This window comes from Brachypodium distachyon, chromosome 3 (genome assembly GCF_000005505.3).
Source record: "Brachypodium distachyon strain Bd21 chromosome 3, Brachypodium_distachyon_v3.0, whole genome shotgun sequence".
In the NCBI taxonomy this organism is placed as follows: Eukaryota; Viridiplantae; Streptophyta; class Magnoliopsida; order Poales; family Poaceae; genus Brachypodium; species Brachypodium distachyon.
Window position 1 is genome coordinate 2,511,128 of NC_016133.3, and position 16,642 is coordinate 2,527,769.

At 45.3% G+C, this 16,642-nt stretch overlaps 2 protein-coding genes across 6 annotated transcripts; one reads left to right on the forward strand and one right to left on the reverse strand.

Moving 5' to 3' along the window:
- The first annotated feature begins 9,416 nt into the window (after nt 1-9,416).
- Nucleotides 9,417-13,197, forward strand: LOC100822550 (protein CHLOROPLAST IMPORT APPARATUS 2). Of its 3 annotated transcripts, none has more exons than XM_014900992.2 (3): nt 9,417-11,301; nt 12,524-12,743; nt 12,864-13,197. In XM_014900992.2, exons 1-2 carry the CDS (start codon nt 10,111-10,113, stop codon nt 12,710-12,712), a joined length of 1,380 nt encoding a protein of 459 aa, XP_014756478.1. In that variant the 5' UTR covers nt 9,417-10,110; the 3' UTR covers nt 12,713-12,743; nt 12,864-13,197. The 3 variants fall into 3 exon arrangements, with proteins under 3 accessions (XP_014756478.1, XP_014756479.1, XP_014756477.1); XM_014900993.2 differs by having other exon boundaries at nt 12,524-12,738; XM_014900991.2 differs by having other exon boundaries at nt 9,421-11,301; nt 12,524-12,688.
- Nucleotides 13,198-13,700: 503 nt separating this feature from the next.
- Nucleotides 13,701-16,329, reverse strand: LOC100822863. Of its 3 annotated transcripts, none has more exons than XM_003570875.4 (5): nt 16,009-16,329; nt 14,959-15,688; nt 14,771-14,875; nt 14,523-14,582; nt 13,701-14,108 (listed from the first exon to the last, which is right to left on the reverse strand). In XM_003570875.4, the coding sequence occupies exons 2-5, from the start codon at nt 15,478-15,480 to the stop codon at nt 13,911-13,913; spliced, it is 885 nt and encodes a 294-aa protein (XP_003570923.1). In that variant the 5' UTR covers nt 15,481-15,688; nt 16,009-16,329; the 3' UTR covers nt 13,701-13,910. The 3 variants fall into 3 exon arrangements, with proteins under 3 accessions (XP_003570923.1, XP_010233810.1, XP_010233811.1); XM_010235508.3 differs by having other exon boundaries at nt 14,959-15,691; XM_010235509.3 differs by having other exon boundaries at nt 14,959-15,694.
- Nucleotides 16,330-16,642: the final 313 nt, after the last annotated feature.

A 16,642-nucleotide genomic window follows, 5' to 3' on the forward strand; every position in this document is an offset into this window, starting at 1 on the left:
AAACTATATGCTCCCTCCGTCCAATAAAAGATGACTCAAATTTATCAAAATTTGAATGTATCTAGACATGACTTAGTGTATAGATGACATTCAAATTTAGTCAAACGTGAGACATTTTTTGTTGGACGGAGAGAGCACAAATCCAAATCACTTATTTTAAAACGGAGGCATTATATAAAAGGTACACTTGCACTTTTGCACAGCCTCATTATTTGGATCCATATATTTATCCCCCGATCCCGTGTCCTGATGTATGGAGCAAACGGTGGATGGTGCATGAGCCCACGTGTCCCCATTCCTAACCATCCATCTAGAACGAAAGAGAGAGACTGCCCTTTTGGTGTGTGCACGAAGTGACAGAAGAGGAGGAGATGATAAGATGGCTGCAGTGGCAGGTTATGGGATTTGCTGACGACGGGGACAAGAGTCACAGAGAGGAAACCGTTTGCTTGTGAATTATGAGACTCTGCTCATCAGTGTTTCAATCTCTCAAGACATTTTTCACACTGCTCACCGGCTGGCTGGCTGGTTGATGTGATTTGCAGGATACGCCCTGCCTGCAGGTAGTTATACTATAGCTAGCCTAGCTCCTGTTGTGGTTTCTGAGTCTGACAGGCAGCAAATATATATTCTGCATTGCATTTTGTTTTTGTAAACGAATGAGAATGAGATGTCAAGGCCTCGAGGGGCTATCTATCTATATCTATCCGTGTCCCGGTCCTCGGCCTCTTGGGAATTTTAGGGGAGATTAATGGGGATCCAACGAGAGTTTAATTACCATCATTTGGCTAACAACATTTTGTTTTTTTGTTTTCTACGACAGGTTGATTATTATGGAATAAGTTGGCCAAAGTACAGTGTTGTAGGAGCAATTGTAGACTGATATCAGATGGACGTTACACTTTTCTGCTTAACATAGTGTTTTTAAACAGGATGACTTTCATTATTTGTGTACTGTATGTATTTATTTATTTTTTGAAAGAGGTGTGCAGTGTATGTAGCCCACGGATTTGGGTTGCCGCTGCTCGTCGAGTCTTCAGGCTACACTGCTACTCCCCATCTGGACCCCTGGGCCCTGGCTACAGTACACTGCATATACAAGAATTAACAGTGGTTTGTTCAAAAGAAACTGTAAATTCTCACTGCATCGATGTGGGCAAGTTCAACTCATCTCAGGTGAGAAGTATAGATTGGCCAGATCAACTGCAGACAGGGGGCAGCAGTGGTGTAGTACATCTGTTTCCAGTGTAAAATTACAGTGGGCTACTCTCCTAGCTCTACTGTTTTCATCAGCAGAAGGCACATTTTTTGTGGGGTTGGTAGTGGAAGAGGTTACCGGTCAGGAAAGAAAAACTCGGCCCGGAGTACTATGCTATGCTTTACCCGAAATCCAGAATTTCAGACTTTGGATATCTGATCCCTACGCTGGATTTACGCACAGGACTGGAGATGCATGTAGCTGGAGATGCATGTAGCTGGTGGTACTGCTCTCTCCGTCTCATATTAAGTAACTTTCTATTATATGTATTTAGACGTTTTTAAAAAAAATACATTCATATTTGATAAATTTGAGTCGAGATGTAAAGAGTACTTATTTGCAAGAGCTTTAGTTCTCGTGCAGAAATATACTAGCATCTGATAGAAATCACTGAACCTCAAGTGCTAGTCAGTTCCTCTACCGGCTTAAGACAGCGGCCATGTGCATCATTTTGAGGCGTGGATTTCGTACTCCTTTTGGAAAGAAAAAAAGGGGCTTGAGATGAGCAGCGTGTGATGTTCTGTTCCAAGATGTGCGCACCCTAACAGTACACATATAAGTACGCCGTGTCCCAGACGACTTGTGGCAGCTGACGCATGGCTCGATCGAGATTCGGTTCGAAAGAAGAAGATTTGGTTCACCGGGCCTGACGATGGGACCCCGCATGTCAGTGCCACATGTACTTGCGTACGTGTACCTCGCACGTTGGCACGTGTGGGGACGCACGTACATACGAGGGCCAGCATTTTGTGAACGGATGGGGTACATGAACTACATGTAGTACACTTCTCCGTATCGCCTGTCCGTGTAAGCTCTCGCTCTCGATCTCGAGTCGCTGCCAAATTACTTGTGGATAGAGTATTTCAGTTCAGTCTCTAGCTCCATCGTGAGGATGATTCTCTCGATCGACTCTTTGCTACTAGTACAGTACAACATTTATTAGTTGTCTCAAATTTGATTAATTATGAATATATTTATTTTAAAAAAACGTTCAAATACATATAATATTTTGACAAATAATCCGGACGGAGAAGGGAGACAGTAGAATTTTGGAATCCACTGCGGTAAGGCAAAGTAGAGCGCTCTCTCTCTCCGTTGCCCCACTCTAGAGCTCTGTGTCGTGCAAGAGCAAGACCTCTCTGTTTCTCTCCATGTCTCCACGAATAAGTCGGTCACATGCATCGGTAGTAGCGAGGATTTTGGCGGCATATATGAGGGGCATGCAGCACGGACGTACGCCCTTGGATCCATCCATCCTATGCATGCAGCACTTGCACTGCACTGCGCCCCCGGAGACGAAGACGGATCCAACATATGGATGCGCAAAGCTAACATCCAAATTCAACCCCACCCGGCCGCCCAACGATAAAAGCATCTGCCGCACGGTCCATGCATGTATATATGGATCTTTCTGGTAAATGGCAAATTAAGGCGATCTGGCCTTGGCCATCTCTTCTCGTGGTGGCGGCGCCGTAACTGTAACTTAACTCTCCGGCTGTCCAGCGTGCCGGGTCATTCTTATTCATTTACTTTGCTGGGAACATGCGTATAATATACTCTTTCTTCCGATTCTAAATTGTTGTCGAAATATTACATGCATCTAGACGCTTTTTAAGAATAAATACATCCGTATTTCGATAAATTTGAGTCAAGAATTTAGAATGAGAGGGAGTATATATTTGTGCTCTCATGCTCGGATGCGTCAACAGATATCGATTGGGTCAGAAATTAAATTAAGCACACGTACCACGTATGCTGTATTCATATATCACCATACGTATGCATCGTCACAAGCCTACACTTCTTTTTGTTTTTGTTTTTTGAGACCATAGCAGGAGCTCTGATTTTTCATTAAAATGGACAAGAAGAATTACATCTAGTGTCAAAAGAACCAAGCCAGTTACAGAAAACCGGCCGGTATCAAAAAGAAAAAAACTACTCCCAACATTACTCCATCAGGAGGGCACACTCTCATCTAATAAGAGAAGACACGATGTGCGCGTGGCGAGAATCTGCAATTCTCAAAAGAAATTCTGGTTCCTTTCCTTCCAAATGCGCCACACCACCATGCTAGCTGGCCTAAGCGATGTCAGGATTTTTCTTCCTACAATTTTGGCTAGCGGTTTTCTTTCCAGAACGTGTCGGTGTCCAAGCTCGACATGTACTGCATGGCGAAGAAGATCAGGGAGCAAAACAGGTACGGTGTACGTCGTCATGATATCGTCGAAATGGATGGAGATATGTGTAGGAAAGGAGGCTGACAGGACAGGTGGGGAGGCCTGTATACACCGGTCAGTTTAATTAAGTGACTTTTAGATATAGATACATTCATATTTACACAAATTTGAGTCGCTTAATATGAGACGGAGGGGAGTAACTGTCTAGGAGGTTCAAAAAAAGCGTCGAGGATTTAGTGTAAAGCTAGAATTCCAGTATTTATTACGGATTACGGATCGGAAGGGTGTATTACAGTGCATGCCGTGTTATACATACGTGTTTATTGGTCAAAATTCGAAGTTTTATCTCAAGTCATGTATGAGTGAGCGAGAGACTGAGACTTGACGAAGTGTCTTCACCTGAAGCCGTACGTGTCCGGGACTCCGGGCAGCGCAATTTAATTCTTTCACCGCGTAGCGCGTGCAAAGGAGCCAGATCATCTCGGCTGTGCAGATTTCGTTTTGGCTTTCTTCACCTCTTCCGTACGTACATCCAAAACACGGACCTGCATGATCTCCTCTCCCCACCCCAGAAAAACGAAGAAAACGGAGCTAGCGAGCGGTTGTTGCGGAAGTTTTTACTGTGGAAGTGCACACTGCATCCTTTCAAAACAATCAGGATGTACTGCTACACGTCTATGCAAAATATGAACTCCGGATCGATTTTGGCTTTTCGATCGACAGCCCGGCAGAAGGAAAAATAGAACCGTTTCTGTCACAGAGTCACAGGCGGCGGCAGCAGGAGCAGCTGGGAGCTAGCAGAGCAGCTAGCAGCTAGCAGCACAGAAGAGGGAGGAGAGCGTTTGTTTGCGTTTGGACAACACAAGTCGTCGCTCCCCAAAAGCAGCAGCTCAGCCTGAGCGGCAAAAGGAGAAAAGGAAATTGCCAGCCTGCTGAAGCTAGGCACTGTATGCAGCTGTGCGTCTGCCAGGCTTGCTAGAGAGGAAATTGCAGTTCCACCGACTACTGGGGACATTTTTGCGCAAAACACCGTCTGGACGGATTTTTTTGCAGATTTCACCGGTTATATATTGGTCTAATCTGTTGCAGATAGGTCCTAACGAGCTGTTAAGCGAGTTAATTGTTTCTTACGGGTGGGGCCCACGAGTCAAGTGACTGGCCTTCTTCTCGGGAGTCTTCCGCACCATGGATCTCTGGAGGTCGCTGTTGGTGCGGCACCCGAACTTGCAGGTGAATATGGGCTGCTTCATGCTGCCCCGAACCTGCATCACTTGAGGGCTAAATTCCGGTTCGCACGAATAGTAAGGCTGAGCTCCGCCGTCGCACCCAGTGGCAGCCAGCGCACCCGACGATGCCGGCGTCTGCTCGTCGGCGTCGGACGACAGCAGCAGTTGGGCGGTGGCAGTCTGGCACGACATCTTCCCAAGCGGAATCTTGTAGTAGCTCGACGAGGTGGACGGATGAACACCAGCCCCGGATGATCACAAAAGATCCCAAGAAGAAGAAGGCCACTCATGGGCCCCACTCGTCAGAAACATCATTAACTCGCTTAACAGCTCGTTGGTACCTATATGCAACAGATCAGACCAGTAACTACTGAATTCTGCAAAAAAATCTTTCAGATGATGTTTTGCGCAACAACGTCGCCAATAGACGATGGAATATGCAATTTCCTCCTTGCTAGATGGCTGGTATACATGTTCTCTGCAAGCAGGATGAAGCTGCAACTGGTGCATGTCAAGCAACCGATCGATCACCTAGCTATATATATGCGTGTCCTTTTTCTTTGCAACGGAAATTAGTGGCAGCTGATCTCCTGCTAACGTGTTTTTAAAAAGGAATTCAAGATTAACTACAAGCAGTGATCTTAAGTTTAAGAAAAATAAGTAATAACTCAACTCATCAATGTCGTTTTCAGAACCTAGCTATGCATATGCCCATCCACATGGTTAATCAGAGCGCATTACCCCTGCCTCGGTTTCCAAGTTGAAATAAGCCCTATTACTCCCTCTAATCCATTATAAGTGTCATGAATTTAGTACCAAGTTGTATTAAATTTGTACTAGATCACTTACACTTATTATGGATCGGAGGGAATACTTTGTTCTATAAATTTAGTTTGATTTTAGAATAAAACATCTTGTGTTTAGAAACAGATGTGTAGGTCGAATTTGCCGTCAATTCCCGCCCGTCGGTGCACACGTCCACCTATCATAGAACATGAAAAACCGACATTCTAAATTGCCATCTATGAACTCGGTATACAACTTCAACCAGACGAGGATGAAAAAAATGACATTGTAAATAACCGTCCACCTATCAGCGACTGAAAAATTAAATCTGAAAAAATTCGGTGTCATCATACATCGGTCATGGGTGTTTTTGGTTCCTTGTTGCCGCCTGTTTTTCTTCTGTGCAAGGAGCTAAAAAAACCTGGCGTGGTTGTTTGTGGTACCACACACACGCGCAGGCACCATTGGGCAACGTCTCGTGGGGTACATGATTCGCCATGCTACAGATCTTTGGCCCGTTTTTGGCACTATAGCGACAACTGAACCGATCGATCGAGCCGGCTATAACTATAAGCTACCGTGCATGCAAATATGACCTTGATATTTCCGGCTGCACGTATGAAATGTATGTATGCTAGCCTGCCTAGACATTTATACCATCCTTGGTAAGATGCCAAAATATCCAAATGTCCCATGGATAAGGGCGTACCTAGAAAGTTTCTGGATTTTTGTTCCGTAACTAATTTTGCATTGTGCTTCCAAGATGATGCAAGTGCGTCCCACAATCCACACCCAGAAAATCAAATTGTACATGTCCGTTATCGGTAAATTTATTTTATCTTCTCTTTGTTTTTCTACATAATGACACGCAGTCTATATAGGAAATTTGTAGGAATTCTAGACGTCCTCTCCCGTTCACTTCGTGCAAATTTCAACCTATGAGGATCAAAATAGACATTTTTCTTTGCATTATTCCCGTGGGATTAATTCAGTAAGACTTGAAACATAATTCCGTTCTATATATCGTTTTCCTGTTTTTATGTGTACTTAGAATCATGCGTGCAGACAGAGATGAGCAGACACGTTGGTTTCGTGTAGCCGTTGGTTAATTACCAAACAGAAATTCAAACACAGGCAAAACAAATACATGGATAATAATATATTGGAGACAATTTAATTTTGGGATATTTCAAGAAGATGCATATACGTTTGGACAACAGAGGAGAGAGAGAGAGTACGCGTCCTGGAACAAGTGCTGCACAAACGTCTGAAAATAGCTGGCGACAATGCAAGCACACGTTCCGTTTGGTACGTTCTAGCTACCTCTCTACGCACTTGTTGGACGGACCTATCTGAATTCTCCATCGTACGTACGTAGGTGAACACGATTGGTTGGTACATCCCGGCCATTCAATTCCCAAGGTTGATTGTGTGCTGTGTTGGAATTCTGGTGGCAACATGTACAGAGATACTTCTCAGCCCCAAAAATACAAGTTTCTCTAAAGTAATAAAATAAGAATACTTATTACAACATGTAAAAGATCTTATGCAAGCTTCAGAAAAAACAAATTCACCTGAAACCAAGATTTACACTGTAGATATCGCTAACACGATGACATAACGCATAGTACCTGTGTGCATTTTTCTCAGTGTTTGTTAGGTATATTAACTAATATATCTGAGGATTTTAATATCATGCAAGGGGAAACTTAACTGGGTGAAAAATGGCCCAATCTCCTTTGATGTATCGTATATTCATTTCCTAAAAAAAAAAAGAGGAACCGAAACTAGCAACCATCAAGAGATACTTCTAGTGTAACAAAAGATGAAATATCTTGCAAAAAGATCCAGCTCTACCCTACCTGTCCTACAAGGGACAAAGGAAAAATAACCTCATCCTAAACAAAGGGCAAGGATTTATTTGGTTGGCTGGGGATGGCTCAAATGGCCCCTCCTCTCTATCATTAGTGATTGATTCATGGGGACACAACGTAGAGATCATCCCTACCACACATCCTAATTCCTAAATATGCGATCTAAAACAAGTCCAACATGAAAAGACCGGCGCCACATGCACGCAGGAAATAAAATAAAAATCACTTTGTGGTGATTCTTGAATATTCTTTTTAACTTTCCTCCATATGAAAAAAAACTGTATATATAAAGGTCTATTTTTTTTAGAGGAAGATAGACCTTTTTTATGTAAAAAGTTTCTTTCTCCATGGGGATATTTCTTCATACTGTATACATAAAGGTCTATTTGAAACACATGCATATATAATAAATCACACATGGCATGTTTATGGCCGAATGAAATATGTGATAGAATTAACACGCTGTTTCATCTAAAACCCATTTGCTGTACAAAGGCATTATTTGTGAATTTAAGAGGACCCCTAAATCTTTTAGATTTATGACAAATCCCAAATCCATACACAGCAAAAAGGGGAAAAAGAAAACAAAAGCTTGTGTGCCCGTGCAAAATCTCTCTCTCTTGGACCAACCATCGTTGGCCATGCATGCATGCAAGCCGCCAAGATCCGGCGGGGCCCACCCCTTAGCTTCACGTGAAAAGGTTTGCCGCGCCGATAAAGGCCCTCGGCCACGTAGGACCGAGAATCTGGGACAGCCAATGGGGAAGCGCCATGTAAGCAGATAAGAGAAAACCATTGGTTCTTTCCGTTGGGAGGTCTCCGGTTGCTGGGGTAGATCAGATGATGGATGATGGAATAGGCAATCAGATAGCGGTGTACTAGCAAGGCCATTTTTACTTAAATGCCCTCCTCCGAATTTCTTCCTTTCGTTTCCCTTTTTGGTGGTTACAACCTCCAAGCAAAAGTTGATAATGTTTTGGTGATCATAAGCTCGTCTCATGGATGATTGGTTTTCCAAAAGAAAATATCGTGTCGAAAGTTTTTTTTTTTGAATTGTTGGATGGCATTGCACTTTCGAAGAGATTTTTCCCTGGTCTAGGAAGACCTAGGTTGAATCCCATATTTTGCCTTGTATCCAATCTAAGAGATAAAGGGAGAGATGCTACTCAATTAATGAATACCAACACACTTGCTCAACAGATGACATAGTATTATACTTGAGAAGGTCAAGATAATTCCCGGTTTTTTTCTAGAGACACAAAATGAACATGCTATTATGTAATCCCTCCGATCCATAATAAGTGTCTCAGAATTTGTACAAAATTCAATATAAAATCCGAGATATTTGTTATGAATCGGTGGGAGTATTTAATAATACAGGAGGACAACTACTCTACAAAACACAAGAGGACAACTAGTACAAAGGGGACAGCTCCTTCAAAGAAGAAGAAACACGAGTACATAGGGATAGTACCACTTGACATTTCACCCAAAAGACCATACGTGAGGAACGCTTCAAACCTTTGCTTTCCATCCAGCACACAGAGAGGCACCGGGACAAGTTGTATTTGTCCAAAAGAGTAAATAGTTAAGTATAGTGCTTAGTTGCATGTTCGTTAGTTTGGCCTGTGCCGTCTCTGGACGGAATGTTGATTCAGAGAACACGGTTAACAAGAGAACAAACAGATGAATAAACTAACAATTAATCATTCCCCTTCTCTTCATGTTCTTATGATAAACTAATTAGCTAGGGGAATCATGTCACACATTCTAAATCAAGTTAGTTTACTCTTTTCTTCTTGTTCACATGTTTATTTTCTCTAACTCTTGACCAGTAAATTTGTGAGTTTGGACTTTTCCTGTGAATTTTGGGAGCCCTAGAACCTGGGGCAAATTGGTCTCACAGTCTCACACCCAGACTTATCCATTGAAAATCCCAGATGACCCAAAACAATCCCAACACATGTACAACCTAGAGAGAGGAAGAAAAGGGGATGGAGAAGGGTGGCCCTTCCCGGCATGGCCCCACAGGGCAGAGGGAGGAAAGGGACATGATGAGAGGGAGGCTTGTCTCCACTCTAGTCCCCTCCTTGTGCCTCTCTAAAACCCCACCCTCTCCTCCCTACTCTTGAACCCTTCTCTTCCTCCCCACACCATCCAGCTCCAATTCCCCATAGCTTCTCCTAGAATTAGCATTGCTCTTCTCTTCATCCATCTCCAATTCCCAAATCCCAGCTCCCTCTGTTCTCCTGCTCTGTTCTTGCTGCCTGCCCTGGTCTGCTGGCTCTGCTTCTCCTAGCTTGACCTCTTCTTGCCTCAGAGGAATACAGCAGCAGCAGAAGAATCTTTCCTTTCCCTATTTTTTTTCTTGGTGTTTGCATTCATCGCAGCTCAAGCCGTCCCAGGTGGGCGTCAGGCAGAGACAAGAGAGAGTGTGTGTTTCTAGGTTCCAAGGTTGCTGGTGCAGCTTTGTTTAACACTTTCTTTGCTCTGCTTTATACCTCTTCTTCTTCTTCCCCCCAAAGGTTGCAAGCCAAAGGTTGCAGTTTCTTGCAACCTTTCTTCCATCTTTCTCTGTCTCGCAAAGGCAGCAGCAAGTTTCACGAACAAGGAAAGGAAAGGAAACCCCTTAGTTCCCGCGCAATCTTGTTTTCTCTCCGGGCAGGGGTTTAGGGGGTCAGAGAAGCTTTTCTTGGATTAATGGTGGCTGGATTGACCGGAGAAGAGCCGGAGCGGTGAAGCTGTTTGTTGAATTGTCGAGGGGCATTTTGGTGGTCGAAGGAGGAGCGATGACGTCGTCTTGCATCCCGACGGGGCTGCGGCTGGACCTGGACATGGTGAAGGCGGGGGCGGCGCACTCGTCGTCGTCGGCGTCGCCGTCGTCCACGCTGTCGGAGGCTTCGTCTTCGTCGGCGACCTCGGTGTCGCTGAAGCGGGCCCGGGCCCCCAGGAAGCGGCCCAACCAGGCCTACAACGAGGCCGCGGCCCTGCTCGCCTCCATCCACCCCTCCGTCTTCCCCGTCAAGAAGAGCCCCAAGACCGCCTCCCAACGCTCCTCCTCCGCCCTCGCCTTCGTCTCCGGCTCCGGCGCCGCCGCCTCCGACCTCCTCCCGCCGCTCCCCGTCCTCGCCGACGCCGCCTTCCTCCTCCGCGACTCGCCCCCTCCGCCGCCCCCGCCAGATGCCAAGCACTGCTCGTCCCCGGCGCCGGTGAGCAGCGCCTTCCGGGAGTTCCGCGACCCGGCACCGTCGCCGGCGAGCCCTGAAGCTGGCGCCGCCGACGAGGAGCCCGGTGAGCTCGACTTCGACGACGACGCCTGCTTCGACGCGGAGTCCATCCTGCTCGACGCCGACGAGGCCGCGGTGGACGGCATCGACGGCATCATGGGCAGCCTCACCATGGAGGGCGGCGCCGGCATTTCCGACGACTCCGTCCTCTCCAGCTCCGGCATACACCCGTACCTCAGGAGCCTCATGGTGGTCGGCCTCGCCGGCCGCTTCGAGCTCGGCCTCGGCTCCGGCTCCTCCCGCCACGGCGGCGCGCGGCCCAACCTCAACCGCGCACTCAAGCGCCGCGACGACGACGACGGCGGCGCCGCCTGGTGGATGTGGCCCGCCGTGCCCGTCAAGGACATCACCGTCGCGCCACCGCCAACGCCGGCTCCACAACAACAACAACCGGCGGCAGCGACAATGCCGGAGCCGGCGCCGGAGAAGAAGAAGAGCAAGAAGAAGAAGGTCGTGAAGCTGGAGAAGGTGATGATGGCCAAGGAGAATGAGAAATGCGAGGAGGAAGCCGCCGATGGAACAACAGTGGACGGCAATGGCGATGACGACTGCACGGCACCGACGAAGGCGCCCAAGACCGGGCTGGGGCTGAAGCTGGACGCTGACGATGTGCTCAAGGAATGGTCCGGCAAAGGGTCGATGTTCGCCGAGGGTGGCGGGCCGGAGTCGACGGAGTCGGCAGCCGAAGTGCGGGTGAGTACTAGTTTTCCTGAAAGAAAAATGGTCTCTTGCATAGTAACTGAATTTTACCATTTCCCTGTCTGTTCTTTACATCAAAGCAAGCTTCTTCATAGATTTTTTATGCTCTTGTTAGATGGATTTTAGCTCTTCATTCACACTCTTATTTATAATAATTAATTGGGTGTTAGTTCAAAAAGATGCGAGAAATTTTAAATACTCCCTCCGTCCCGAATTAAGTGACATGGAATTGTCTAGATTCTTATACAAATCCACGTCCCTTATTTTGGGTCGGAGGGAGTACAATTTATAATAGAAGATTTTGTTTCATGTCCACAGCTATGCTTGTATAGCTCAATTTTACCTCTGCATCCCCTTTTCTTCCGATAAGTAAATTCCATTTTTTTACGGTGATAAGTAAACTCCTTTTACAAAGGAAGGAGAAGAATTTCACATCCTGTGAATTTCTTTCTTCAAACCAGAAAAGGAGACACCACACAAGAAAAAAAGAACATGTTTGATAAGCAAACTATCATTAAGTTCTAAACTAGGGAAATTGTTTGTTCGACTGATGGTCCCTTGATAGTACCCAGTTCTGTACTGCTGCATATGTGTAAGTACACGCCTTTTTCGAAGTATCAGTGATACTCCAGTAGCCCATAAAAATGGAAGTATTCAGAAAATTGAAAGAAAGAAAAAACTAAATGGTCACTCTGAGCAAATCCACTATTCAAATTATATGAACTGAATGTTCTTTAAATTCAGCTAAACATGCTGGCGAATGACGTTACAATCTGTTTTTCAGAGAAGAACTGTTAGAAATTGGACATATTCAATTTAACCATTCCATCTATTACGTTATTAGTTAGTTATACTCAATTATTCTACAGTAGATGGACCACATGCAATTAGGCCTGGAGATATTCTGCCATAGATTACATATTTGTCCTCTTGCTGGGAGTCATTTGGGCTCAAATTTGGTGCCTTTTGGCCCAGTGATAGAGCTGCTGCAACAAACTCTAGCCCCAATTCAGTTGGCTTTTCTGCAATTTGCTCTGATACTAGATGGCAAGATTTGCAGCTGTCATAGATGGGGAGAATCATTATACAGATTTGTCCAGCTCCTCTGTAGTTTGCAGTTTGGGCACAATAGAATGCAATTACTTTCTCTTCGATTCTGAATAAAAGAAAGAAAGCTCTTATTACAGTTTTACTGAATGTAGATCCCTTGTTGCAGGCAAAACTTGCAGACATTGACCTGTTCCCAGAGAATGGGGCTGCTGGTGGCATCAGGGAAGCGAGCGTGATGAGGTACAAGGAGAAGCGGCGCAACCGGCTGTTCTCAAAGAAGATCCGGTACCAGGTCCGGAAGGTGAACGCCGACTGCCGGCCTCGGATGAAGGCAAGCACTAGAACTGATTCTTGAAAGAATAAAAAGTTCTAATAATATTTGTAAGGCAAACACCGAAAAGACTCACTCTTCACACACACCCAAATCACCATCACCCACAGATGTACTTTGTCGATATGAAGTTTGTGAGTTTTGCTGATGGTGCTGAACGTTTTTGTCATTGCAGGGAAGGTTTGTTAGGAGCCCATCTCTTCTTCAGCAAGCCCTGGAGGAAGAGACCTAAGCTAGATAGTGATACTTGCTTAGCCTTTTTTATGGACACCTTTTTGGCCATACTAGTTTGCTCTCATTAGCTAAGAGATGTGAGTGAGTGGGTGAGAATTTTTTGTTCCATCCCTTTTTGGTCTTTCGGAGTTTTGCAATGCAGAGAGAGAGAGGATAGAAATGCCCCTAGGATGAGGTTCCATGGGGATGAGATGAGATCAGGTCACATAGTTTGTCTCAGGTTTACAATGTGAGGTAAAGGAAATAAAGTGATGTTAGAATATTTCTTGCAGGCATTTCATGCATTCGCAGGCAGACAATGCAGTTTCATTTCATCCGATTTCACTTTCCTGGAATTAGTCGATTCGTCAGCGCATTTCCTTGTGTAACATGCTCTGGAAAGCAAACCAAACTGTATTTTAATTTGGAGATGACTTGACAAAAACATGTACTCTCAGCTATTCAACCCGAGTACATAATTGAGCTGTCAACTCAGCTTTATCTATTGTGGGAAAAGTAAAAAATATACGGTATGAGGAGCGCTACTTAGTTACCTCATTGGTCTCATTAGATTAAACTCAAGATCAATGTTTAGCTAGCTTATATAATGCTGGCTGGTGGTAGTTTACACAAGCTATGAAGCTGTGATACAATACAAACCAACTGAGATTCTATGTCCAACACTTCTTATTTCTCACCCAAAGTGAAATTGTGTGCACAGAAAGGATGAGCAAAAGCCACTACCAGAAAACAGCAAGTCCTTGGCAGCCAAAAACCGTCGGGGAAATTCGTTTCACCGTTAGGTTGGTAAAATCGTCAGCCATCGAGGAGCACAAGAGGTACTACACTGCCTGGGAGGGAAAATAACCGCTCGCCATCAGGAATTCGAAAATGTACACAGGCATTAAGTTTACCGACACAAAGGTTCAAATTTTCGAAGATAACATCTAATTGGTATCCCATAAGATTCCACACCGCATTTGCATGAGACACAAGATAGATCGTTAGCTCAGGTAGCAACAACAAGTTCACTAATACCCAGTTCACAAACACGACATAAAGAGAGTGCAGATGGCAGTAAAAGGTCAACTTCAATGTGCTCACACCATCCGCAGTGTCTTGGGTGGTGGCTGCCCTTACGCATTGGTAACATCGTGCTCATTAGACATAGGGGACACATGACTGAATCAGTTGCATCAACCACAACCTGCAATGTTATTCCAAAACATTATGTAATAGCTGCACAAAAAGATGGCACACTAAAATTTGAACTGCGGAAGTGGCGCACAGCAAACCATCTCAAAACTAGACACCCCGGTGAGCAAAACCAGTTCTAGGTACATATATATGTGCTTCCCAGTTCCTATCATTTTTAGATGGTTATAATATGATAGGAAAGAGATTGACATTTTATCAGAAATAACATGGGCCATAACACACATGCCGACATGCGCAAGCTGGACCTCAAGATTTACAATCTTACATTTTGCAGTACATTGAAATTAAAACCACCAGATGTACAACTAAAGCATCCAGAAGTTCAATGCCATGTGTCCTGCGTGCAGCAATAAAATTCTGGAGCCACTAGATTGCAACAAAAAATCTGGAGCCATGACATTACCTGTGCAGGTGCTCCACCTTGTAGAATCCCTGGTGGCGGCGGTGTATCAAACTTCAGGGTCTACATTTAGAGACTAGTCAATAGACCAACTACTATTCTATGCATACAGAGTACTTGAAAATGTATCTACATCCATGCAATGATGACTTAAAATAGGGGCAATGACACCAGCAACCAAGGTGGAAAACATATCCAGTTATTTGTAATGTTAAGCTAATCTGTTTTCTTTGAAGCAATATTCAGCTAACCTCTGTGAAACCTTCACAGACGTCACCACCTCCGATTGGTACACGCCCATGGGGCAGGTCACCATTGATCTGATGTTCAGCACTCACAGCTACTGAATAATCATCCTACAACATAAGAGATAGTTGATGAGTAGGGGGCTTGCTAATAAGTGAGGACTGCATTTTCTATGCAGAGATTCTGAACTTACACTGCATTTTTGCACTTTCTGGCTGCTGATTGGACCGCAGCAACCACAGATATCTGCACCGACAATTCTACGTGTGCCCCATCCATAATAGCCACTATAGTCAGGGAAATCATGGAGCCATAAAACGGCTCCCCTCATTGTAAGAAATTCCTTGGCTGAACCATCCCATATTTCTACCCCTTCCCACAGCAACAACAGCTCTTCAATTAAAGTCTGAACCATAGCATTTATTATATTCTTTGGAACTTCAGGGCCAGGGATAATAACGGTAGGGAGCACGGACTCTGGATTTAGCAGTGTGCCAGGAGGGCCATTTAGTATATTCAGAGAAACAGACCAAGTCGAGCGAGGAGTAGTACCCAACTTGAATGGATAAGGAGTGTAATCATCAGTGCTTACAGAACAACGGATGTGTCTAGGATTTGCTGCAAAGTCTTTGTAATCCTGGTCAAATTTCTTCCAAACTTCCCCATCAGATGGATGCATCAGCTCCCAAGCTTCCCTATCACATGGATGCACCATCCTACCAGATGTGGAACAACTAAGGGAGCTTTGCTGTCTCCCTCTTGTGCATACAACCTTTGTAGCCTATCTGCAAGGGGGTACAGGTACTGCAACACTCTGCGCGGGATTTTATTCTGGCCTTCCCTAACAGCTCCTGCTCCTTGCTGCTACTAAAGACCTTCTGTCTTCCTTCCAGAGCATAGCGTTCAAGAATACAAGCCCACGCCTGCTGCTTTGCATTCACAAGAATAACCACATGTGAACTATCAGTAAAAGAATACGGAGTGCATAACAATATACGGAGTATAACAAGATAATGCCGATACTGAAGCACAATCATTGTGAAAAGATAAGCATTGCTAAGAATCAGAATCACGGGCGGAGGAACCAGTAGGGCTACCTTGATTTTTGCCTCTGTTACGAACTGGGGGAAATTAAGGAGACGAAAGAAACGGGGAGCTTAAAGGGCACAACCACACAGCATGCACATCATAGCAAGAAGGCAAACAAAAAAGTAGAGCGGCAATTGGATACAAGTATTTATACCTTCACATTTCAAGAAGAAGGAGAGCACAACCGTCAGCCTTCCGTGCAGAACACGAGCAGTCCCCAGACACCGCCGCCCGCGCAGCTCCAAGCCGTCGCCTCCTGCAGTCCCCAGCCGCCGCTCACAGTCTGCTGCCGACGCCGCCCGCGGTCCCCAGCCGCCGCCGCCGCTGTCAATCGGGAGAGGGAGTGGTATATCGAAAGGGAAGAAGCATCGGGGTGACTGAGAGAGAGGAGAGAGGTGTCGGGGTGAGGGAACGAGATATTTTCGAGAGTTGAGAGCTCCCCGCGGATGCGCCTACTGGTGGCCATCGGGCCGGCCGGCACGGAAGGACCGGGAGCATTTTCGTGTCTGATTCTGAAAAAGCCCGGCCCGTTCAGGCTGTTTTTTTTATTAGAAAAAAAAGGAATTGAGCCACGAAAACAGTTCAGCCCACTGTCCTGGCCCGTTAGGACTGTTTTTAGAATAAATTACAGAAAATCACCGTATTAGGGATAGTATTTCAATTCAGTACCAGCATACAATTTTTTTACTAAAAATCACCGGAACCGGAGTACATTAAGAGTCTAGTCGGCAGTGAATGATTTCGAAACTGACAGGACGGGTCCACTGGTCAGGCCAATCGTGGCGTGC